This window comes from Coptis chinensis, unplaced genomic scaffold, assembly GCF_015680905.1.
Source record: "Coptis chinensis isolate HL-2020 unplaced genomic scaffold, ASM1568090v1 utg73_pilon_pilon, whole genome shotgun sequence".
Lineage (NCBI taxonomy): Eukaryota > Viridiplantae > Streptophyta > Magnoliopsida > Ranunculales > Ranunculaceae > Coptis > Coptis chinensis.
Window position 1 is genome coordinate 184,066 of NW_028238182.1, and position 18,215 is coordinate 202,280.

Consider the following 18,215-nt stretch of genomic DNA (forward strand, 5'->3'; position numbering starts at 1 on the left):
GTAGTAGTTGTTGGGAAAAAAAGATAAAAGAAAATAGTCGGCGCGGGCTTGTTGTTGTTGTCTATAGCCGACCAAAACATCATTATCGATTTATTATCAACATTTGAATTGATTATTATTATTAAAAACGGGATCTTTTTGTTTGTTAGTTTTGTTGTCCTCAAAAGATTTGATCGGAGGAGGGTTTATATGATGATGGAAGAGCCCCAACAAGTTATGATGAACTTGGAGAGAAGCAGCACCAACGACTACAAGAAGAAGCGTCGACCCAATAGACGTACTTGTTCTAAACAACAACAACAAATCATAAACAATTCTTCTTCAGGTATACAAACTAATAACTAGTTCAACTCTCAAATTGTTATTTCTATCATTGATAAAAAACAGTTCTTTCAGCCACAGTTTATTCAACCAACGGGGACCCAACTCCTCTTGATCTTGTTGCTTCCACTTCTCTCCCACACTTGCATGTTCTTAGATCTTCTCCTCCCCCAAATGGATACGCAAATCACCTGGAAGCCCACACGCCTAGGATTTGTTTTGAGCCTCATTGGTCACCTCAACTTGTCAATGCTGCTATACAGGTTACTGTTATTACCGACCTTAAATATATCTTATCACATGCTCCTAGAATTTGTTTTACCACTCTTTTCTTTTCTGCAGAATGCCCATGTCTTCGTAGCAGCGTTTCGTGTGAATGCTCACAATCGCCTTGAGGTGTCTATCTTATCTTTTTACTCCGCTAGTATAAAACTAACTTTCTTATTCTGTAGATTACTAAGTTTTTGTATTGCAGGCTTACTGTACAATAGATGGGCTGCCCATAGATGTTCTTATTAGCGGAGGTGCAGCTCAAAACAGAGCTGTAAGGAGTGTTTTTTTTTATCTTTCATTTTGTTTTTAGACTTTTCGCCTCCCCTACCATGCACGAAAGAGTTTTCAAAGTTGAATTCTGTTTGATGCAATTTGTTGTTGCAGGTGGAAGGAGACCTTGTAGCAGTTCAATTGGATTCTTTATCATTGTGGACAAGGCTGAAAGGGTCTGCTGGCCACACTAAAAATTGCACCCCTTTGGATGGTTTGGTCTTACTCGCCAAAGAGGTCCAAGGGGTTGGTGATAACTGCAACCTGAAGGAAAAAGTAGATGATTGCAATGACGACCCTAACAAAAATAGCTCTTCGTCTTCAGATCCCTCAAGCCCAATAGGAAAGATTTGTGCCTTAGTTAGTGCTTTTCCATCTAAGCGTCCGACCGGCAGAGTTGTAGCTATCATTCAAAAGTCGCCTCGCCGTGATGCCCTTGTTGGCTTTCTTGGTGTTAGCCAATGGCGGCCTTCTGGCGGAGAAGGCTTTCAGAAGGAGACGAACCAAAATAAGACTTTTGTCTCATATTCCAATCAGGAATTCATTGAATTGATACCAAATGATGCAAAGTTTCCTAAAATGTTGGTTTGTTTGAGAGACTTACCAGAATACATCAAGAAAAGATTGATGAAGAGTGACGCGATGGAGTTAGTGGGTGTTCGGATTGAAAATTGGAGGGAAGACAGTCTTTTACCGCATGCCTGTGTTATGCATAGTTTTGGGCGAGGGGGAGAAATTGAGCCACATCTTGCAGCAATCCTATTTGAAAATTCAATTTGCGTTACTGAGTTTTCTCCTGAATCACTTTCCAACCTTCCAAAATTCCCGTGGGAAGTGCCTGCCGAGGAGTTAGAAAGAAGAAAAGATCTTAGACATCTTTGCACACTTACAATTGACCCTTCTACAGCTACTGATCTTGATGATGCTCTATCAGTTCAAAGAGTCTCTGATAGCATTTTCAGAATTGGTGTGCACATTGCTGATGTTTCATATTTTGTTTTACCGGATACTCCATTGGACATAGAAGCCCAAACCCGATCTACGAGTGTCTATCTCCGACGTCAGAAGATTCCTATGCTGCCAGCTCTTCTTTCAGAAAACATTGGTTCACTTGTTCCTGGTGTAGATAGGCTTGCCTATTCTATCATGTTTGATTGCAACCTTGCTGGGGACGTTGTTGATCGCTGGATTGGTCGCACTGTCATTCGTTCATGTTGTAAACTGTCCTACCAGCATGCTCAGTACATCATCGACGGGTTGATGGATGTTGAGAGGCATGATACAGTAGTTAGTCAGTTTCCTGAGGTATACGGTCAGTTTGGAAAGGTAGATGTAATTGGGTCTGTCAAAATCCTTACTGAAATTTCTAAGAGGTTGAAAGAGAACAGGTATAGAGATGGTGCTGTTTATTTAGAAAGCTCCAAGCCATTTTGCTTGTTTGATGAATGCGGAATTCCATACGACAGTAGGCTATCTCAGCAGACAGAGTCTGACTTTCTTGTTGAAGAATTCATGCTTTTGGCAAATAAAACTGCAGCAGAAATCATATCTAGAGCATATCCTGATTGTGCATTATTGCGTAGGCACCCAGAACCTAATGCACGCAAGCTCAAAGAGTTTGAAGTATTTTGGCTTAAGCACGGTTTAGAGTTGGATACTTCTTCTTCCGGCCAGTTTAACCTTTCGTTGGGAAAGGTTAAAGAAAAGCTCAAGAATGATCCTGTGTTATATGATATTCTTATATCATATGCTTCAAGGCCAATGAATTCAGCAGCGTACTTCTGTACTGGTGATTTTAGAGACAGAGAGAATGAGTGGGCTCATTATGCTTTAGCAATGCCTCTCTATACACATTTTACTTCACCACTCCGAAGGTACCCTGACATTGTAGTGCAGCGGACATTGTCTGCTGCCATTGAAGCTGAAGAAAGATATCTTCAGCAACAAACAGCGATGTCTAAATGTATCAATGGGGAGGATATAGGGAGAAAATGTTTCAGCAGCCTTTACTTTGATACACATAGTGCTAACTCCAAAGAATGTAGGGAAGCATTGGCTGCTACTGCTTTGAACCACAGAGTTCCTGGTATGGAAAAAATTGCAGAAATTGCTGCTTATTGCAATGAGAGAAGACAGGTAATCAGGCATGCTGAGGATGCTGGTGCAAAACTCTACATGTGGGCGCTTTTGAAAAAGAAAGAGGTATATCTTCTTTTCTGTCCCGCATTCTTCATTTTCTTCTGATGGATTCTTTGAATTATTTCCACAATTTTATTCTCATGATTTGGTTGAAATGGAATTTTTTTTGCTGTACCTGTTATATAGATTTTCTTTGGTCTGGTTCTTGCATCTAAGCTTCTTCTTGATCTAAAATTTAAACTATCAGAACATGGTCAGCCTTCACTGCAAATGATATAGTTTATAGCCAACTCAATAGGAGATGCCCCATATAGCCATATAGGTGTTCCGTTCAGGTTTCCAAGTGGGTGTTTGGGTTCGTTTGTATTTGACGGTTTTGTATTTTAATCATAAAATGTGATGTCCCTGATTTAGCTGCTGGAACAGGAAAAATTGTGGTGTATTCTCGTTGACTAATTACTTTACTCGTTAGGAGATGCAAACCTCTACTACATTTATTTATTACAGCATATGGTGTTTGGTTACTCAATTTGAATTCCACACCTTTTACATAAATACACTAACCTAGAGGGTGAAGGAGTAATGTTTGGTATAAAAACTACTTTTTATTTTTCTTGTCACTAAATGTTTTATTATTCTGTAGTCTTTGTCCATATAGATAGAAGCAAAGAACTTCGGAAATGGACGTTCTGTACGGATTGAAATGTATCAATCCCTAATATGTTTATTCGAGCATCTGGTGGAATTCTCATGTTTTTTTTTCTCAAACAGACTTTAGTAGCGGAAGCTCGAGTTTTGGGTCTCGGCCCTAAGTTCATGTCTATCTACATTCACAACCTCGCAGTAAGGAATTGTTTACCACTCTTTTTCTTATTATTTATGTGAATTGAATAACACCTTTAATTGACAGCTCTTGTTATATGCATATAGATTGAGAGAAGGATCCATTATGATGACGTTGATGGCTTGACTGTTGAGTGGCTTGAGGCTACTTCTACGTTGGTGCTTAATTTATGTGCAAACAGACGCTCTTTAAGAAAAGGTAGCTACTGCAGGTTTCGGCCACTTGAAGATGTTGCATTGGTCATCAACTCGTGTGATTTGGAAGGGGAGCTCTTTATGCATGATAACAATGGGAAGGAGGTGGTTATGGAAGTAGGAAGTGAAGGGATAGTACACAAGGACGATGGGCCTATTGATAAACCTGGAATTTCGGGCATAAATGAAGTTGATCCCGCTGCTTTCCCCCTGACTGTTAGGATTCTTTCTACCATTCATGTTGCTCTCCATGCAATTGGAGGGGGTGATGGGCCACTTGATATAGGGGCGAGGTTGTACATGTGCTCTTATTTAAGGTAGGCCTCCGTCTTGCAATGTGATAACCTTGTGATTGGGATGGATATCATTAAGCTCTGTATGGTGGGAAAAGGAAAAGTTCGAACTCTACTTCAATCAGTTATGGAATATTGTTGATTTGAAGTCGATGTATAAGCATTATGCAGTAAACGGACACGTTATGGTAGATGTGCTGTGAATAAGTAGCTTTCTGAAGATGCCTGGGAAGCTGTAGGTAAGGATAGGGTTTTGGCAGTGGCCTAAGGTCTAGTGGCTGTCTTTTTAAATGAGCCACTTGTGGGGACTGATCCTTGTTTTTGTGGATCAGTTCCTGTTACCAGCTGGGGATTTGTACTGCTCTTTGTCAGTTCCAACCCACGTCTCCTGTTAGGGTGTCTTTAACATGCCCAAATATGTTTTTGAATTTTGGGTAGTGGTTTTTGTTTGCCCCTTGTTTTTTGCATGTAAGGTGTTGGATGTTTAATTCAATTTGAACGACATGTTTATGGCAGGGAATTCTTCCATTTAAGATTGTTTTTGGCGTCAAGTGTTCGCAATTTTCGTTTCTACTTGTTCTATGGATACAGGTATAAGGTTGTTTTATACGTTTGCTTTAGTAGGTGGCAAAATCTTATATCCATGAATCAAAGCTGGGAATGACGTTTCAATCTATTCCATTAGAGTTGAAAATTTCCTGTTGGTAGTATTTTGTTTTTATATATCTAGAATTATCTTTAAAAAGAGGTACAGTATAATGGTACTGTGCCACAAAAATTGTGATCGTAGAACTAGCCAGTGAACTATAGGTCTGTATATAGGGTAAATTTTTTAATCGAAACAACAGTGATTAGTTCTCGGTATGGGTTGTAAACTTGTAATTACGAGTTATTACATGGTTTGTCATTTTTAAGTCAACCATGTTGGTAAAATCTCCGTCTAAACAGGCGATGTTTTAATGGACAAGAAACAACAATGCTCAATTATGGTTGCCGCCTATTTTTAACATGAGATATTAACGGCATTTGAACGCTCCAGCCCATGTTTTTACTTTTGAGAAGAAAAACGATGGAGAGTGTAATCAGGAAGTTTGCTTCTTTCTGAGTTCTGGGGACTACTCGCTTTGCATTGTCGTCATTTGTTCTCGCAAAGCAAAAGAAAAATGTCGGGAGAGTGGCATATGGTGGATAGAAATGTCCATGATAGAATAAAAATTACACCGTCAGTAATCCTGACATGCATTGTAGCGGCTTCCGGTGGCATGCTTTTCGGCTACGACATAGGTGTTTCAGGAGGCGTGACAACCATGGCACCTTTTCTAGAAACTTTCTTCCCATCAGTGCTGAAGAAGATGGCTGATGCTAAGAGGGACTACTATTGCGTGTACGATAGCCATGTCGTGACAGCATTCACGTCTTCATTGTACCTAGCCGGTCTAGTTTCATCCTTGGTTGCTGGAAGCACAACGGCTAAAATGGGCCGCAAAGCAACCTTGTTGATGGGAGGTATTGTCTTCTTGATTGGTACTGCTGTTAATGCTGCTGCTGTCAATGTTCCAATGCTCTTAGCGGGTCGCCTCTTGCTTGGTTTTGGAATAGGCTTCACAAACCAGGTCTGAATTTTGTTATTTATTATATGGTGATTTCATTTAACGTATGAAACAAATACATTTTTAATCTCAATCCTTATTTGGTGATAATAATATCATATGCATATCTATTATAGGCTGCTCCAGTCTACCTGAATGAAATGGCACCACCAAGATGGCGCGGTGCATTCAATGCATGTTTCGACTTCTTTCTCCAGGCTGGAGTTGTGCTTGCTTGCCTGATGAATTTTCTAGTGGCTCCGCACAGCCACTCGGGTTGGCGCATAGCTATAGCCATTGGTGCAATCCCTGCTTTTCTCATGATAATCGGCGTGCTTTTCATTCCCGATACTCCTAGAAGTCTCATTGGCCGCGGCCTGATTCCCGAAGCTCGAAAATCTTTGGTGCAAGTCCGAGGGGTTGACTCTGACGTCGAAGCTGAGCTTAACGAAATTATCTGTTCAAATGAAGCAACAAAATCTGTGAAGCAAAATGCGTACAAGGCGATGTTAAGGAGAGAATATAGACCTCATTTAGTCATATCTATAGCAATCCCGCTATTCCAACAACTCACTGGAATCAGTGTGACTGCATTTTATGCACCCGTACTTTTTCAATCAATTGGAATGGGTAGTGAATCAGCTCTACTAGCAGCCGTCGTACTAGGAGTCGTTAACCTTTTATCCATCACATTGTCAGGTGTTTTTGTTGATCGTTGCGGTCGAAAGGCTCTGTTTCTGGAAGCTGGGATACAGATGATCATTTGCCAGGTTTGATTATATTCCACACATATTATACAACGTTAGTTAAAATATTTTAGTAGTAGTAATAGTTTTCCTTTCTGGAGCTCATGTTATCCGGGTATATATCTGCCTTAGTGAGTCTTCAGATATACTCTTTACATGGTGCAGGTGGCTATTGCGACTGTATTGGCACTTAAAGTTGGGGCTTCTGGCGATAAACCTGTCAGTGGGACATCGGCTACAGCAGTGCTGGTTTTAATGTGTTTCTATGTTGCTGCATTTGGTTGGTCGTGGGGTCCTTTTACATGGCTCATCCCAAGCGAAATATTGCCTTTGGAAGTCCGACCAGCCGGTCAGAGTATAGGTGTTGCTGTTAACTTTGGGATCACATTCATATTAGCTCAACTATTTTTGTCCATGTTATGCAACTTCAAGTATGGTGCTTTCTTGTTCTTCGCTGCATGGATCTTGATAATGACCCTCTTTGTTGCTTTGTTCGTTCCTGAGACTAAAGGAGTTCCTCTAGAGGCCATGGATGCACTTTGGAAGCGACACTGGTACTGGCAACGGTATGTCAATGGAGCACCATGGAAAGTACTTGGTTAGACTTTTTCAGTCATTCCCTCTTTTGCGAGCTATGAGGACTAACCCTTTTCAAAGGCGCCTTTTTGTGAACGGCCGACCAACTTTGAAGATTTATCCATGATCACTATCCTCGCCAGAGATGAACATACAAAAAAATGTGGTTTTTGACAGAATATCCTACTTCTCCAGACAGATGTACAGAAACTTGAAACTTCAACCAATCAACTTTTCTGTTGGTAATCACTGTAACCATAAGTGGAATAAACTAATCGTTTGCTACTTGCTAAGATGATTTAATGGCGTACTATAAATTACATTATTGCCAAACTTTTCATTTGGTGAAATGTAATTTATGCTGCATACATGCACAACGACTATTCCATGATTCAACTTACAAACACATGTAGAAGACTCCCTAACGCAACTCGCAAACGTTGCTATTTCGATATGGACAAAGAAGTGCTTTCAATTCATTTTCTATTGAAGTGAAACCATCACAACTTTTTCCTCAGGGACCTATGTATCACAAGGAAAATGAAAAGGTAAAGATGGAAAATCGTTTTAAGAAGTTTCAGAATTGTATTAATGTTTCAGAGAAGAAAAGGTTACAAAAAGCGTGATACTTTGTGTTCACTCAACAAACACGGAACTTTGGACTTCCTACTGACAACTTCCAACATACGTAACCTGATATAGTGATATGGCCCAGCAAAGCGGCAGATTCTAACTGAATATTACAAAGAACGCTAACAATATAGTGTCTATTATGTAACGCTCACACGTGAGTCCCTCTTAGTTTCAAATGACTGGTGGTGAATTCTGTAACGATGCTGCTGTATTCTGTAATAATGATTCAAATCCAACATCTATCTTCAGCCACATAGAGATATGTGTACGTGGACCAGCTCACACAGCCTAGCGGATACAACTTCTCTGTGGCATTTTCAGATGAAATTCGTAATCCACGCCAATTCTAAACTGATAGTTCGAGAATGAAGTAGCCAAGCCAATTTGATCAAGAACCTTGTGCTAAGTTTGTCATGCCAAAAAATCTTATGTTAAGTTCTAATTGGTACCCTGCCGTAGCTTAAGCCAAGCATTTCATCATCAGCAGTGTACCCATTTATGAAGAAATCTGACCAATTCTTGAGGCAACCGTGGTTATAAGGGTTGCGGAACTGTCCATCAGCACCTTGAAGATACCCATAACGACCCTTGTTTACTAACTCATTGGTGGTTATATTACGTGAAATCTGCATAAGATTATGAACAGATCTGTATATCATTAACAAGATACTAGAATGTAAGTGCATGACCTGTATCATGAGAAATTGCTCCATACATACGATGTAAACATGATAACTGCCAATGTTCTCTATAACTACTTAAACTGTAATGCCAATGTCTGATATTTGTCATGAATAAGTTCAGAAGCAAAATCAATTAGAGAAAACATAAGAGGGCACAATTATGTACTTGTTATCATCAAAGTCATCCTGCACCAATATTCCCTCTTTGCTTTTATATGAGCATCAGCTCCAGCAAAGGATATTATCTAATAGAAGCATGTCTGCTTACAGCAGATTTTGTCAGTGTAATACTAAAGATGTCATAAATCCTTCTTTAGTATTCCATTCATAAGTCATGTACTATAAACGTTCTCACAAATGAAGAAAATTATGGTTGGACCAAGTACCTGTGACGCCTGAGCAATGGTCAAAGTTGCAACCAAAATCAGAATAATTGTGTCCACAAGCAGAAATGCAGTAGCGCCAGGATGTTGGATGAACGTAAGTTGCACCCATCTTCCAGATGATTGTGGCGCTGGAAGTCCTATCCAAACTCCTGACATACAAACATGTAATCCTTAGGCCAAACGATACAAGTCTAGCACCGATAGATGTATTACTCTATTGATTCTGTTTTAGGTGCACATACTTTGAAGTGTAATGACACCGCTGACTAATGATGTCAATGTTCCCATACAAATAAGCACAAAGAAGTCCAACTTATTTCTCTGCCAGAAGGAGAAGAGGAAAGCAAACTGATGAGAACTGATTTGGAAAACAAAACTATAAATTAACATCCCACTCCCTCAAAAAATTATTATCTACTGTGAAGATGATGCTAGTTGCAGTCATCAAGTGCTTGATAAAATATAGTATCTCGCAACTCCATAGCAAGTCATAGTACTCTTCTACCAAGTTGTAATAGATCAATAACACACCTTCCCTACACAGTTAGATATCCATGGGCAGTGATGGTCGAACTGTTCTATGCAGCGGTTGCAAGTGGGACAGTGCTTGGAGCGAACAGGTCTAATTATCTGATGAGAAAGATGCAAAAATATAGTCAAAATAATTTTCAAGGCACAAGGAAAAAGTCTAAATGAGCAAAGAGATAGGATCAAAATATTATCATTGTTCTTGCACATGTTTCCGAAAGAATTCGACAAGTTAATCTTAGAAGACCTTGCAGGTTGGGCATAGTTGAGACCAATTTCCCGTCCAAATAGCGGAAGTGTTTAAATCAATATTCAACAATGGATCCTGAAATATTCATTGCCAGGAAAAACGTAACAACTATCAGATTATGAAGAAGAACACGCTATTTAACAGGTACAGCAAATGGATCAGAGTACGACGAGTTTCAGGAAGAGAGAATGTCTAAGTGCCACGAATAACCATGGCAAGAGAGAAAATCAAGTGCTAACTCCAAATGGAATCATTAAACTTCCAAATGAATAAGTGAACTTTGAGAAGATTGCTTTTTCAATTTTTTTACCCTGTGACATGAAAAGGCAAATTTTATTTCTGAGTGTCCTCATAAATGGGCCCACTGCTTGAAAGCATTACAATGCATCTCTTGATAATGCAACCACTAGGCCATTTTATATGCTTTGTAATTTGTCAGCAAAGAAAGCCCTTCTGATTACAATGGGATGCTTAATCATTATCCCAGACCCCTTCAAGATCTCAATAATTTTTCCTCATTCATTCTTTTCTTATAGAAATCATTTTCCCTCAAAAAACTTTCCAGCTTTCACAACAATTCTTAATAAACAAGGATTTATGCACACATCCACCACCTCCAAACTTATTAGACCTTTCTTTTCGCACTCATAGTCTAGACAGAACTAAAGCTCTGATGGAAATGTCTAGCCTTGATCTAGAAGACCGATACCTTCAGAGATTTTATTCATTACACCAGCTATGCTTTGCATTTGGCCAAAATAAATATTTCTTTCGAAATAAACAATCATCACATATTTTCCCTTTTGACATTTCATAGATCTAGCACAGAATTTTCCTGTAAGCATGTTAATGCTAACAAGAAAACTTTCATCCCAGTCCTTTCTTCCACTTTCAAAATTTGAACGTGTCCATGTTTCTTCTAGTTCACGAACAATTCTATTTTTCTAGGATGTTTTTTCTAGTCCATGAACAATTCTATGTTCCTAGCATTTTGTAACTTACTTCTTTTCACTCATAACTTATATTTCAAATTCCCAAACAGATACTAGGTGATCTCCAAGATCACAAAAGAAAAAACTCATTCATATAAAATCAGCTCTTTCCCTTGTAAGAGAATGAACTATAATATATTAAAATGATCAACAGAGCGTCTTAGTAGCACACCTCTGTCTCTGTATCATTAGCTGATCCACCCGAGCTTTTCTTAACATAACCTGGATCTTTGCTGCAAGGGAAAAAGAATTACTGTGAAAACATTCTCAAACAGTATATAGATTCCCACAATGAAGTAGTTTTAGCTGTCTGAACAAAAAGGTCTTCTGATATGCACGGCAACTACCCAAATTCATAAAAGTAACACATCATAATCAACAGATTGGGTCATCTACCTCTGGATTTAATGGCTGCATCAATGCAACCTCGTTAAACTCACCAGAAGAAATTCACCTTCTGACGTCATATGACTCAGGTGCTTTGGAACACATGTCGCAATATGTCTTCAAAAAGGTGGGTTTCGTCTCGCGGATGAATGAGGTTACAGCAAATCAAACATTTTCAATCCGTGGAAGATTATGGCTTGTACTTGACAAGTTAACACGCTACAAGTTATAGATAGTCATTTTGCATAGGCCTGGAATGGCTCGAGAGCAGCCCCTGTGCTTATGCTTTTAACAGAAAGCACGAGATGCATGCTATACTGGTCAAGAAAGAATCAGAGTAAGACAAACATGACTGATAAGCTACCTTTACGAATACCTGCTACATCTGTAGAACATTACAAGAGCCCCAAACGCAAGAGATACAGCAGTCCATCCCCAAAGTCCAACAGCAGCAGTAACCCTCGCGAAATCAGGAGCTAGCAGCAGTGGAAAACAAATAGTAACTTAATCTTTGAAATCACCACTAAAACCCTCATCTAAATACTATAATTTCTTGATAAAATACCCACCTACAAGAACTGAGTTGATGAAGAGGACAGCAAGAATAATTATTGTAAACAATAGAATAGGAGCATATCCTATCGATCCTACTTTCCCAATGCAAACTTTATCTTCACAAAGAATACCATGTTTCCGCCGTGCATTTGACTACAAACATGGAATGCAAATTAGGCAGAGTTTAACTTGTGGTAGATTAATATGTACATGTCTACAAAATATAGTAAAAATAAGTAATATCTCACTTTAAAAATATCTAAGTCACAGTGACATGGGTACGTCTATCCCGTGTATCCACATTTGACACAAATACAAAGTGTCCAACATGGAGAAATATAAAAAATAAAGGTTTATCACATACAATATGTGAGTGTGTCGTGTCCAACATGGACACGTGGATACGTATCTGACACGGATTATTTTTTAAATATGGCGTGTCCATGTTACCTGGAAAAATATTGTCAGAGATATGGATAAACACCAACTATGACAGAAGTTTAACCAATGCACCATTTGTTTCCAGCTTCTTTAAGGAACTCATATTCCCATCAACATATTATCGAACATATCTCTCATTTAAATTCACCGACTATGAGAAAATATAGGTGTAAATGTGTACCATTCCAAGTAATAAATTTGAGTAAACTGGAAAGATCAACCAACAACACATTCCAAGTGGGGTTTCATGAGGATGTGTTACAAAGAAGATAAAAGAGCTGGTTGGAGGATACTAGTAGGGCATCCTGAAGACTCCAAGTTAGTGATATCTTGTCAACTGAAGTTCGTGATGGAAACACTGTTACGCTGGTTAGGACTTAGGAGACAAATTTGGTGGTTAAATTGCATAGTCTACTACACTTGTAAAAGGGACACTCTTACTTCACCACTACAGAGCTCACATTTGTACTGCTCAAATTTTGAGTTCAGAATGGCTCTAAAACTCTACAAGGACCGAAGGTCATTTGACAGAGTCATTTCCCAAGTAGGGCATGATGCTAAGGCAGACTAAATGCACCATCAAAATATGACATGGTTTCTCTTTTGATTAAATGAATTATATGTCAAGAAGATTGAATCCTGATCCACCCTCAAGCCGTCAAGCGTTTAATAAGGGTCAATTGCTTATCAGCATTTTAATACAAAAATCTCTTTTTCTTCATCACCTATGCAGCTTCAGTATCACTGTATCAGTAATTAGAAAATTCGAAAGGAAAACTATAATTTCATACTCTTTAGAAGCATCTCTCTGTACAAAAAATTCACATTATAGTATAAAGATTAAAAGAACACACACACTCTTCACTGAAAGAGCAACAGCTTAAAGAGAACCATTTCTATATTGATCTGTGGGTGAGATTAGCATATAGTACCTCATACACATTAAATGAAGTGAGGATGAGGTACTTCTTCTTTCAGTAAGATGTAGGTATAGCACAAGGCGATACCTTATAGAAGCAAGGATGTACGGTTTACACATAATGAAAGTTAAACAAGACTGTGGCTATATATACACATGGGACACACACGCATATGTTGATGTAAGGAAATAGAAATACAACTACATACAAGGAGAAAGGCAACATGCCGGTGGCCTTTATCAGAAGCAAGCTGAACAGGAGTAAACCCAGCATTGTCTTTGACCAGTAATTCTTTCTTTGTGCCCGCATGTACAAGTACAGTACAAGCATCCAAATTTCCTCTAATAGCAGCCCAATGCAACGGTGTACACCCTAAAAGCAAGCACTAAAAATTTAGTAATAAAAAACACAAAAGTTTGTGTCCCTAACAGAAGACCATTTTGGTAACTGACAATAATTCAGCTATCACTTATCACCACATCCAGATTTTGGATTCCTTCAGATATTAAGGAAGATATCCTTTACAGGCATGTTGCACAAGAACTCGCCTCAACCCTTGGATCACAATGTTAACACCAAGAGGGGTTAATTACTACATCAGGTTCGTATCTAAGATCATGCGGTAAAAAAAGCCAAAAAATAAACTTCTAACTATAATCAATTTCTTGCAAATGATTTCGCATATATGGCCTGATTAGAACTTTTTCGAGTTCCTATAAATACCAAGGATGAGATCCCTACTGGTACATTGCACAAGAACCATGAAATGTTCTCCTATGCTCATGAGGAAAGAATATGAATCAGACAATTGCTCAAAACAACTTGACAGGAATGAGAGCATATCATACAAAAAAAAAGATTCAATGAGAAGTGAGGATGATAGTGAACCATAAATAAGAGAAAAATGCTAATGATCTAGGAAAAACACCTAGCTACACACCTTCTTTATCCTGCCTCCCTTGGTATGCATCTCTAAACAGTAGTAGCCTTATAACGTCTGCAAAATCCTTATAAGCAGCCCTGGTTTACAGCAAAAGAGTGAAACCAAGAAATAAGTGCCTGTCACTAATTGGAACCTAAGGATCTTATTGGATACTCTTGCAAATGTTAAGATAACTCAGTTAAACCAAACCCCTCCAATTCTACAACCTACAGAAATATTCAAAACATTTTAATGGTAAAGAATGATAATCTTATGTAAAGGATTCTTTCTATTGTTCCTTATTACAACCAAAACCACGAACCTCCAAAAACCACTAAGCATTCAAGAGCAGAGTGTCTATAGTAGCACCAGTACATGTACTATTGCTATCGGAAGAGATGATTTCAAATATCTCTATAATCATACTCTTATACTACAAAAGGAGGATTTCGTTCTTCATTTTCTAAATCTAGGACAAGGATATCAGTAACTCTTTGACATATGAAGTTTAGTATTCCGTATTATTGTACCAAGTTAATGATATTTGTAACTCTTAGGACATTCAATGTGTAGATACAACATATTTAGCTGTAGGATATTAACAATAAAACCGATGTTTTGTTATATGGTAGTAATTAGTAAAGTATACATATGGAGAGTTTTTTACTTTTTCTTTGATCGTTAAGAACTATCAAGAGTTTTTTTTTTTTTTTTTTTTTCATAATGATAACGAATTTTACAAATAATTAGAGCAAACGTGCAACAAGCTGTGCCGCAAGTCTTTTCTGAATAGCAAATGCTATCATTCTAAAAACAAACTCGTTAGAACCAAATTTGTCATAACCTTCATCCCATAACTTTTCAAGTCAGGGAGCTCAACAGACTGTTGTTCCAAGAAACCGAAAGTGTCGAAACTAAACGAGATGAAACAATGCTGGTTAGCCTTGCAAGCTTCATCATGCTTCTCCATCTTCCTTGTCGTTGCTCTCTTAGCTGCTTCTCCCACCTCAAAGCCACCATTCTCCAACCCTACCAACAGAGAAATTCTAGTTACATCAACACATGCATGTTTTCCCTTAGACCAACTATAGATTAAGACATCCGCAGGCCGAAGTGTTGATCTATCCTCATTCAGATCAGTAAGAAAGTTAACAGGAGCTTCTTTCTTCACTAGAACTCCAGTCCTCCAAAATGCATCACACAAAATGTCTCTAACATGATCATATCGGTATTTAAAACCCGAAAAATGTCTACAATGTGCTGCATGGTCCCCATAAGCATCTAATCTACTCTTTTTACATACAAGGTAAAGACCACCATCAGAGTACAGAGGAATCATAAGACGGTATCGGAGAATGGCATGATACTCCACTTGTGACATACGCTGTCCAAGGCCCTCTATCGGAATAGCAAGTAAAAAATCTTTTGCATATTCCGACTGCAAGCATCCAATGACTGCCTTTCTAACGAGTAGATAACTCAAACTCCCTCTCAAGACTAACAACTATTTTACCGTAAAAAGCTTCCACCAAAACTTTTTGTGGTTTTGAGGGGGCAATAGCATTCACAGCCAGAGAATCAAGGTCAAAATCGGAAAGACAGAGACGCAATGCACTGGTAGCATCATCAAAGATCTCACATATAGGCACTGGACCACAACTCTTAAGAATGTGATTCTGAAGCTCTAAAGTCTGAAAACGGGAGGCCACAAAAGCAAAAGCAGATACATCAAATGCACAATAGATACCTAACCCACTATGGCGTAATGGAAGCGTCGCTAAACGCCACTGCAAATCCCCGAAGCCAGGACCATCAGAAACTATAATACCCTGCAGAACCATGCGAAGGTATATACTCTTTATGGTTTTTTTTCTTTTTTTCGATACTACGATAATAAGAACTACTAAGAGTTGAGGAAACAAATGTATATCCTATAAGGTCGTATCCGTGAAGTATTAGATGTTAGTATCCACCGTAGAATGTAAATATGGAGTCGGTGGGCATATTCAAGTATCATCTATCAATCTACGAAAGCAACCAAATGAGCTCTGGACAAGGATTTTGGGTTTGAGTCAGACACAGATCTTCCTAGTTTGAGCTTTGTTATGACCTAATTCTTCCTCTTCTCTTTTGTTAGTTTCCCTCTACTAGTCTCTCTCTTCTATTAGGTTTTTCTCTCTCTCTCTCTTATACTAGGTCCTCCGCTATGTACGCCTAACCTTTGATCTTCCATTCATCCATCAGCTCTACTATTCCCACGTGTCCTCTACATCGAGACACACCTGTCCACCGCCTAGCCAATTATTTGATATCCTCCGCTCTATGGTTTCTACATACGCCTCCCCCTTTGGACTTCTTTTTGGCCCCAACAACCCATTCATTCCTCCGGACCTATAACTGGGCCGTGACAAGCTTCTATAAAGCTTATTCCATAATGGAAATTCAAAAGGGAGGGCTTTGCATCAGAATGATAGATCCACCTCAAGTAACTTGAGAGCAAAAGAAGAAAACTATAAGAAACTGTTAGGATACATATATATAAAAGGAATAGTAGTAGTATATAGTATATAGGGAATGAAGATACCAATGAAGAGGAGTCCTGCCACCATTATCAGGAGTGTCGAATTCGGCAGCGTATTTAACAGTAATGTGGTTTAAGAAGTAGGTTTGTCCATACTGAGCAGCAACATGAACTGCCTGGTTGTAAGCAAGTGGAATAGTAATGAGAAAGAAAGAGTTATGATGAGAATGAGATGTAGGTAGAATTAGAAAGTAGTTACCCGATATCCATTGAGGTCGGGAGCCTCAAGGCTGGCAGCATTGAGCAATAGTACATCAGCAACAGCAATGGAGCCTCGAACGGCGGCCCAATGCAAAGCGGTCTGTTGAGTATTATCAGTGGCATTGACATCGCCGCCGTGCTTGAATCAACAAACAGGAAAAAAGACAAGTAATTTAATACGGCGGCAACATAATAATAATAAAAAAGTAGGCTAGTACCTGAATGATGAAGTTGGCAATGTCGGGGAAGTTGTTAAGAGCAGCCCACTGGAGGGGGTAGTAACCATTTCCATCGGGTGTGGACAGAGAGGAACCTTGTTCGACGAATTTACAGAGTTGGTCTAGATCACCATAAGCAGATGCAGAGAACACATCGGTTATCTCCACACCATTCGGGTTTCTACTTTGGAACTCTGTTGTACTAACCACTTGGATTTCCGCCATTTACCAGAGATTGAGCTTCGTTTTCGTTTGGTGCAAGGGCTTAATAATTTTAAAGATTGGACAATTTAATTATATATATATTAGTTTAGGTAGAAGCCTCCATTTGACCGAGTCCACACCCGCGTTGGAGCAACCTCATTTTTGTACTCACACTCATTGTGTTTATGTTTAGTGCATTGTTAGCAATAAGGCAATTATGCGATGTTTAATTAATACACGTTTTAAACGTTCGGTGATATTATGTTAGTAAATATTAATAATAGTTGTCATTCTTTACAATATAACAAACATATCTAAACAATTTAGCTACTTTGACCATTTAATGGTCCATATAGGTACTTTCATTTATTTGTTTTTGGATTGAAATTACCGTTCAAATTTCAAAATACACACACACTATGATATGACAATTTAAATATTGTCCAAAAAATATAAAAAAAACTTTTTGATTAATTTATCACTAAAAATATAAGAGTGAGGGACTTAAAGTAAAAGTGAGGATATAAAGTATATAAAAAATAACAAAAACGCAACTGATTTTTATTTATTTTTTGGAAAATTCGGCAAAAATTCGTATTATTCGTTTCAAAGCAAAAAATCGTGAATTATTGCAAATCTTTCAAACATTCGGAAGTATTATATGTTTTGTCATTCAAAATTTGATTTGTGAATAATTCGGCGAATTGCTAACAAGGGTTTAGTATAGTATTCGCCCAAAAAAAATATACAAACGGCCACAAGAAATTTTCTTCCATGGTTTTAGTAGTTTGGTTTGCCCTCTACTAACCCGAAACCCGAAAAGATATTAGTTTGGTTTCAGGTTTGCTCTCCACCAAACTGATATAAATCCGAACGGATAAAATGACATTTTAATAATTTCTATGATTAATTTTATATATATTTAACAATTTTGTGGCTGAAATTAATCAATTTAATTTAGAATTTAATTGATTTTATAGTTTTCGGTTCAAATCGGTTCGATTTCGGATTGCAATATATCGGTTCGGTTAGTAATATATATTATCAGTTCGGTTTTCAGTTCTGATTT

At 38.3% G+C, this 18,215-nt stretch overlaps 3 protein-coding genes across 5 annotated transcripts; 2 read left to right on the top strand and 1 right to left on the bottom strand.

Moving 5' to 3' along the window:
- The first annotated feature begins 12 nt into the window (after nt 1–12).
- LOC147472799 (Ribonuclease II/R family protein) lies at nt 13–4,885 on the top strand. Of its 3 annotated transcripts, none has more exons than XM_086588252.1 (7): nt 13–325; nt 397–584; nt 664–717; nt 797–865; nt 979–3,066; nt 3,775–3,846; nt 3,934–4,885. In XM_086588252.1, the coding sequence occupies exons 1-7, from the start codon at nt 190–192 to the stop codon at nt 4,360–4,362; spliced, it is 3,036 nt and encodes a 1,011-aa protein (XP_086444378.1). In that variant the 5' UTR covers nt 13–189; the 3' UTR covers nt 4,363–4,885. The 3 variants fall into 3 exon arrangements, with proteins under 3 accessions (XP_086444378.1, XP_086444376.1, XP_086444377.1); XM_086588250.1 differs by having other exon boundaries at nt 53–325; nt 388–584; XM_086588251.1 differs by having other exon boundaries at nt 53–325; nt 403–584.
- Nucleotides 4,886–5,359: 474 nt separating this feature from the next.
- On the top strand, nt 5,360–7,534 carry LOC147472800 (sugar transport protein 5-like). The gene is made up of 3 exons (XM_086588255.1): nt 5,360–5,947; nt 6,061–6,693; nt 6,835–7,534. The coding sequence occupies exons 1-3, from the start codon at nt 5,498–5,500 to the stop codon at nt 7,270–7,272; spliced, it is 1,521 nt and encodes a 506-aa protein (XP_086444381.1). The 5' UTR covers nt 5,360–5,497; the 3' UTR covers nt 7,273–7,534.
- Nucleotides 7,535–8,165: 631 nt separating this feature from the next.
- On the bottom strand, nt 8,166–17,333 carry LOC147472801 (putative protein S-acyltransferase 23). The gene is given in 14 exon segments (XM_086588253.1): nt 8,166–8,351; nt 8,354–8,504; nt 8,948–9,096; nt 9,190–9,268; nt 9,479–9,577; nt 9,723–9,800; nt 10,890–10,950; nt 11,481–11,580; nt 11,674–11,812; nt 13,229–13,392; nt 13,961–14,040; nt 16,527–16,639; nt 16,723–16,863; nt 16,943–17,333. Coding segments are annotated over 14 exon segments (1,614 nt in total). The 5' UTR covers nt 17,168–17,333; the 3' UTR covers nt 8,166–8,316.
- Between the last annotated feature and the right edge of the window lie 882 nt (nt 17,334–18,215).

What these genes read in the sequence shown, in the direction of transcription:
- LOC147472799 (XM_086588250.1), top strand. Translation starts at nt 190, where the DNA reads ATGATGATGGAAGAGCCCCAACAAGTTATGATGAACTTGGAGAGAAGC. An exon ending in CATAAACAATTCTTCTTCAG is followed by an intron (nt 326 to 387) that starts GTATACAAACTA and finishes GATAAAAAACAG; the next exon opens with TTCTTTCAGCCACAGTTTAT. An exon ending in ATGCTCACAATCGCCTTGAG is followed by an intron (nt 718 to 796) that starts GTGTCTATCTTA and finishes TTTGTATTGCAG; the next exon opens with GCTTACTGTACAATAGATGG.
- LOC147472800 (XM_086588255.1), top strand. Translation starts at nt 5,498, where the DNA reads ATGTCGGGAGAGTGGCATATGGTGGATAGAAATGTCCATGATAGAATA. An exon ending in GAATAGGCTTCACAAACCAG is followed by an intron (nt 5,948 to 6,060) that starts GTCTGAATTTTG and finishes TATCTATTATAG; the next exon opens with GCTGCTCCAGTCTACCTGAA. An exon ending in TACAGATGATCATTTGCCAG is followed by an intron (nt 6,694 to 6,834) that starts GTTTGATTATAT and finishes TACATGGTGCAG; the next exon opens with GTGGCTATTGCGACTGTATT.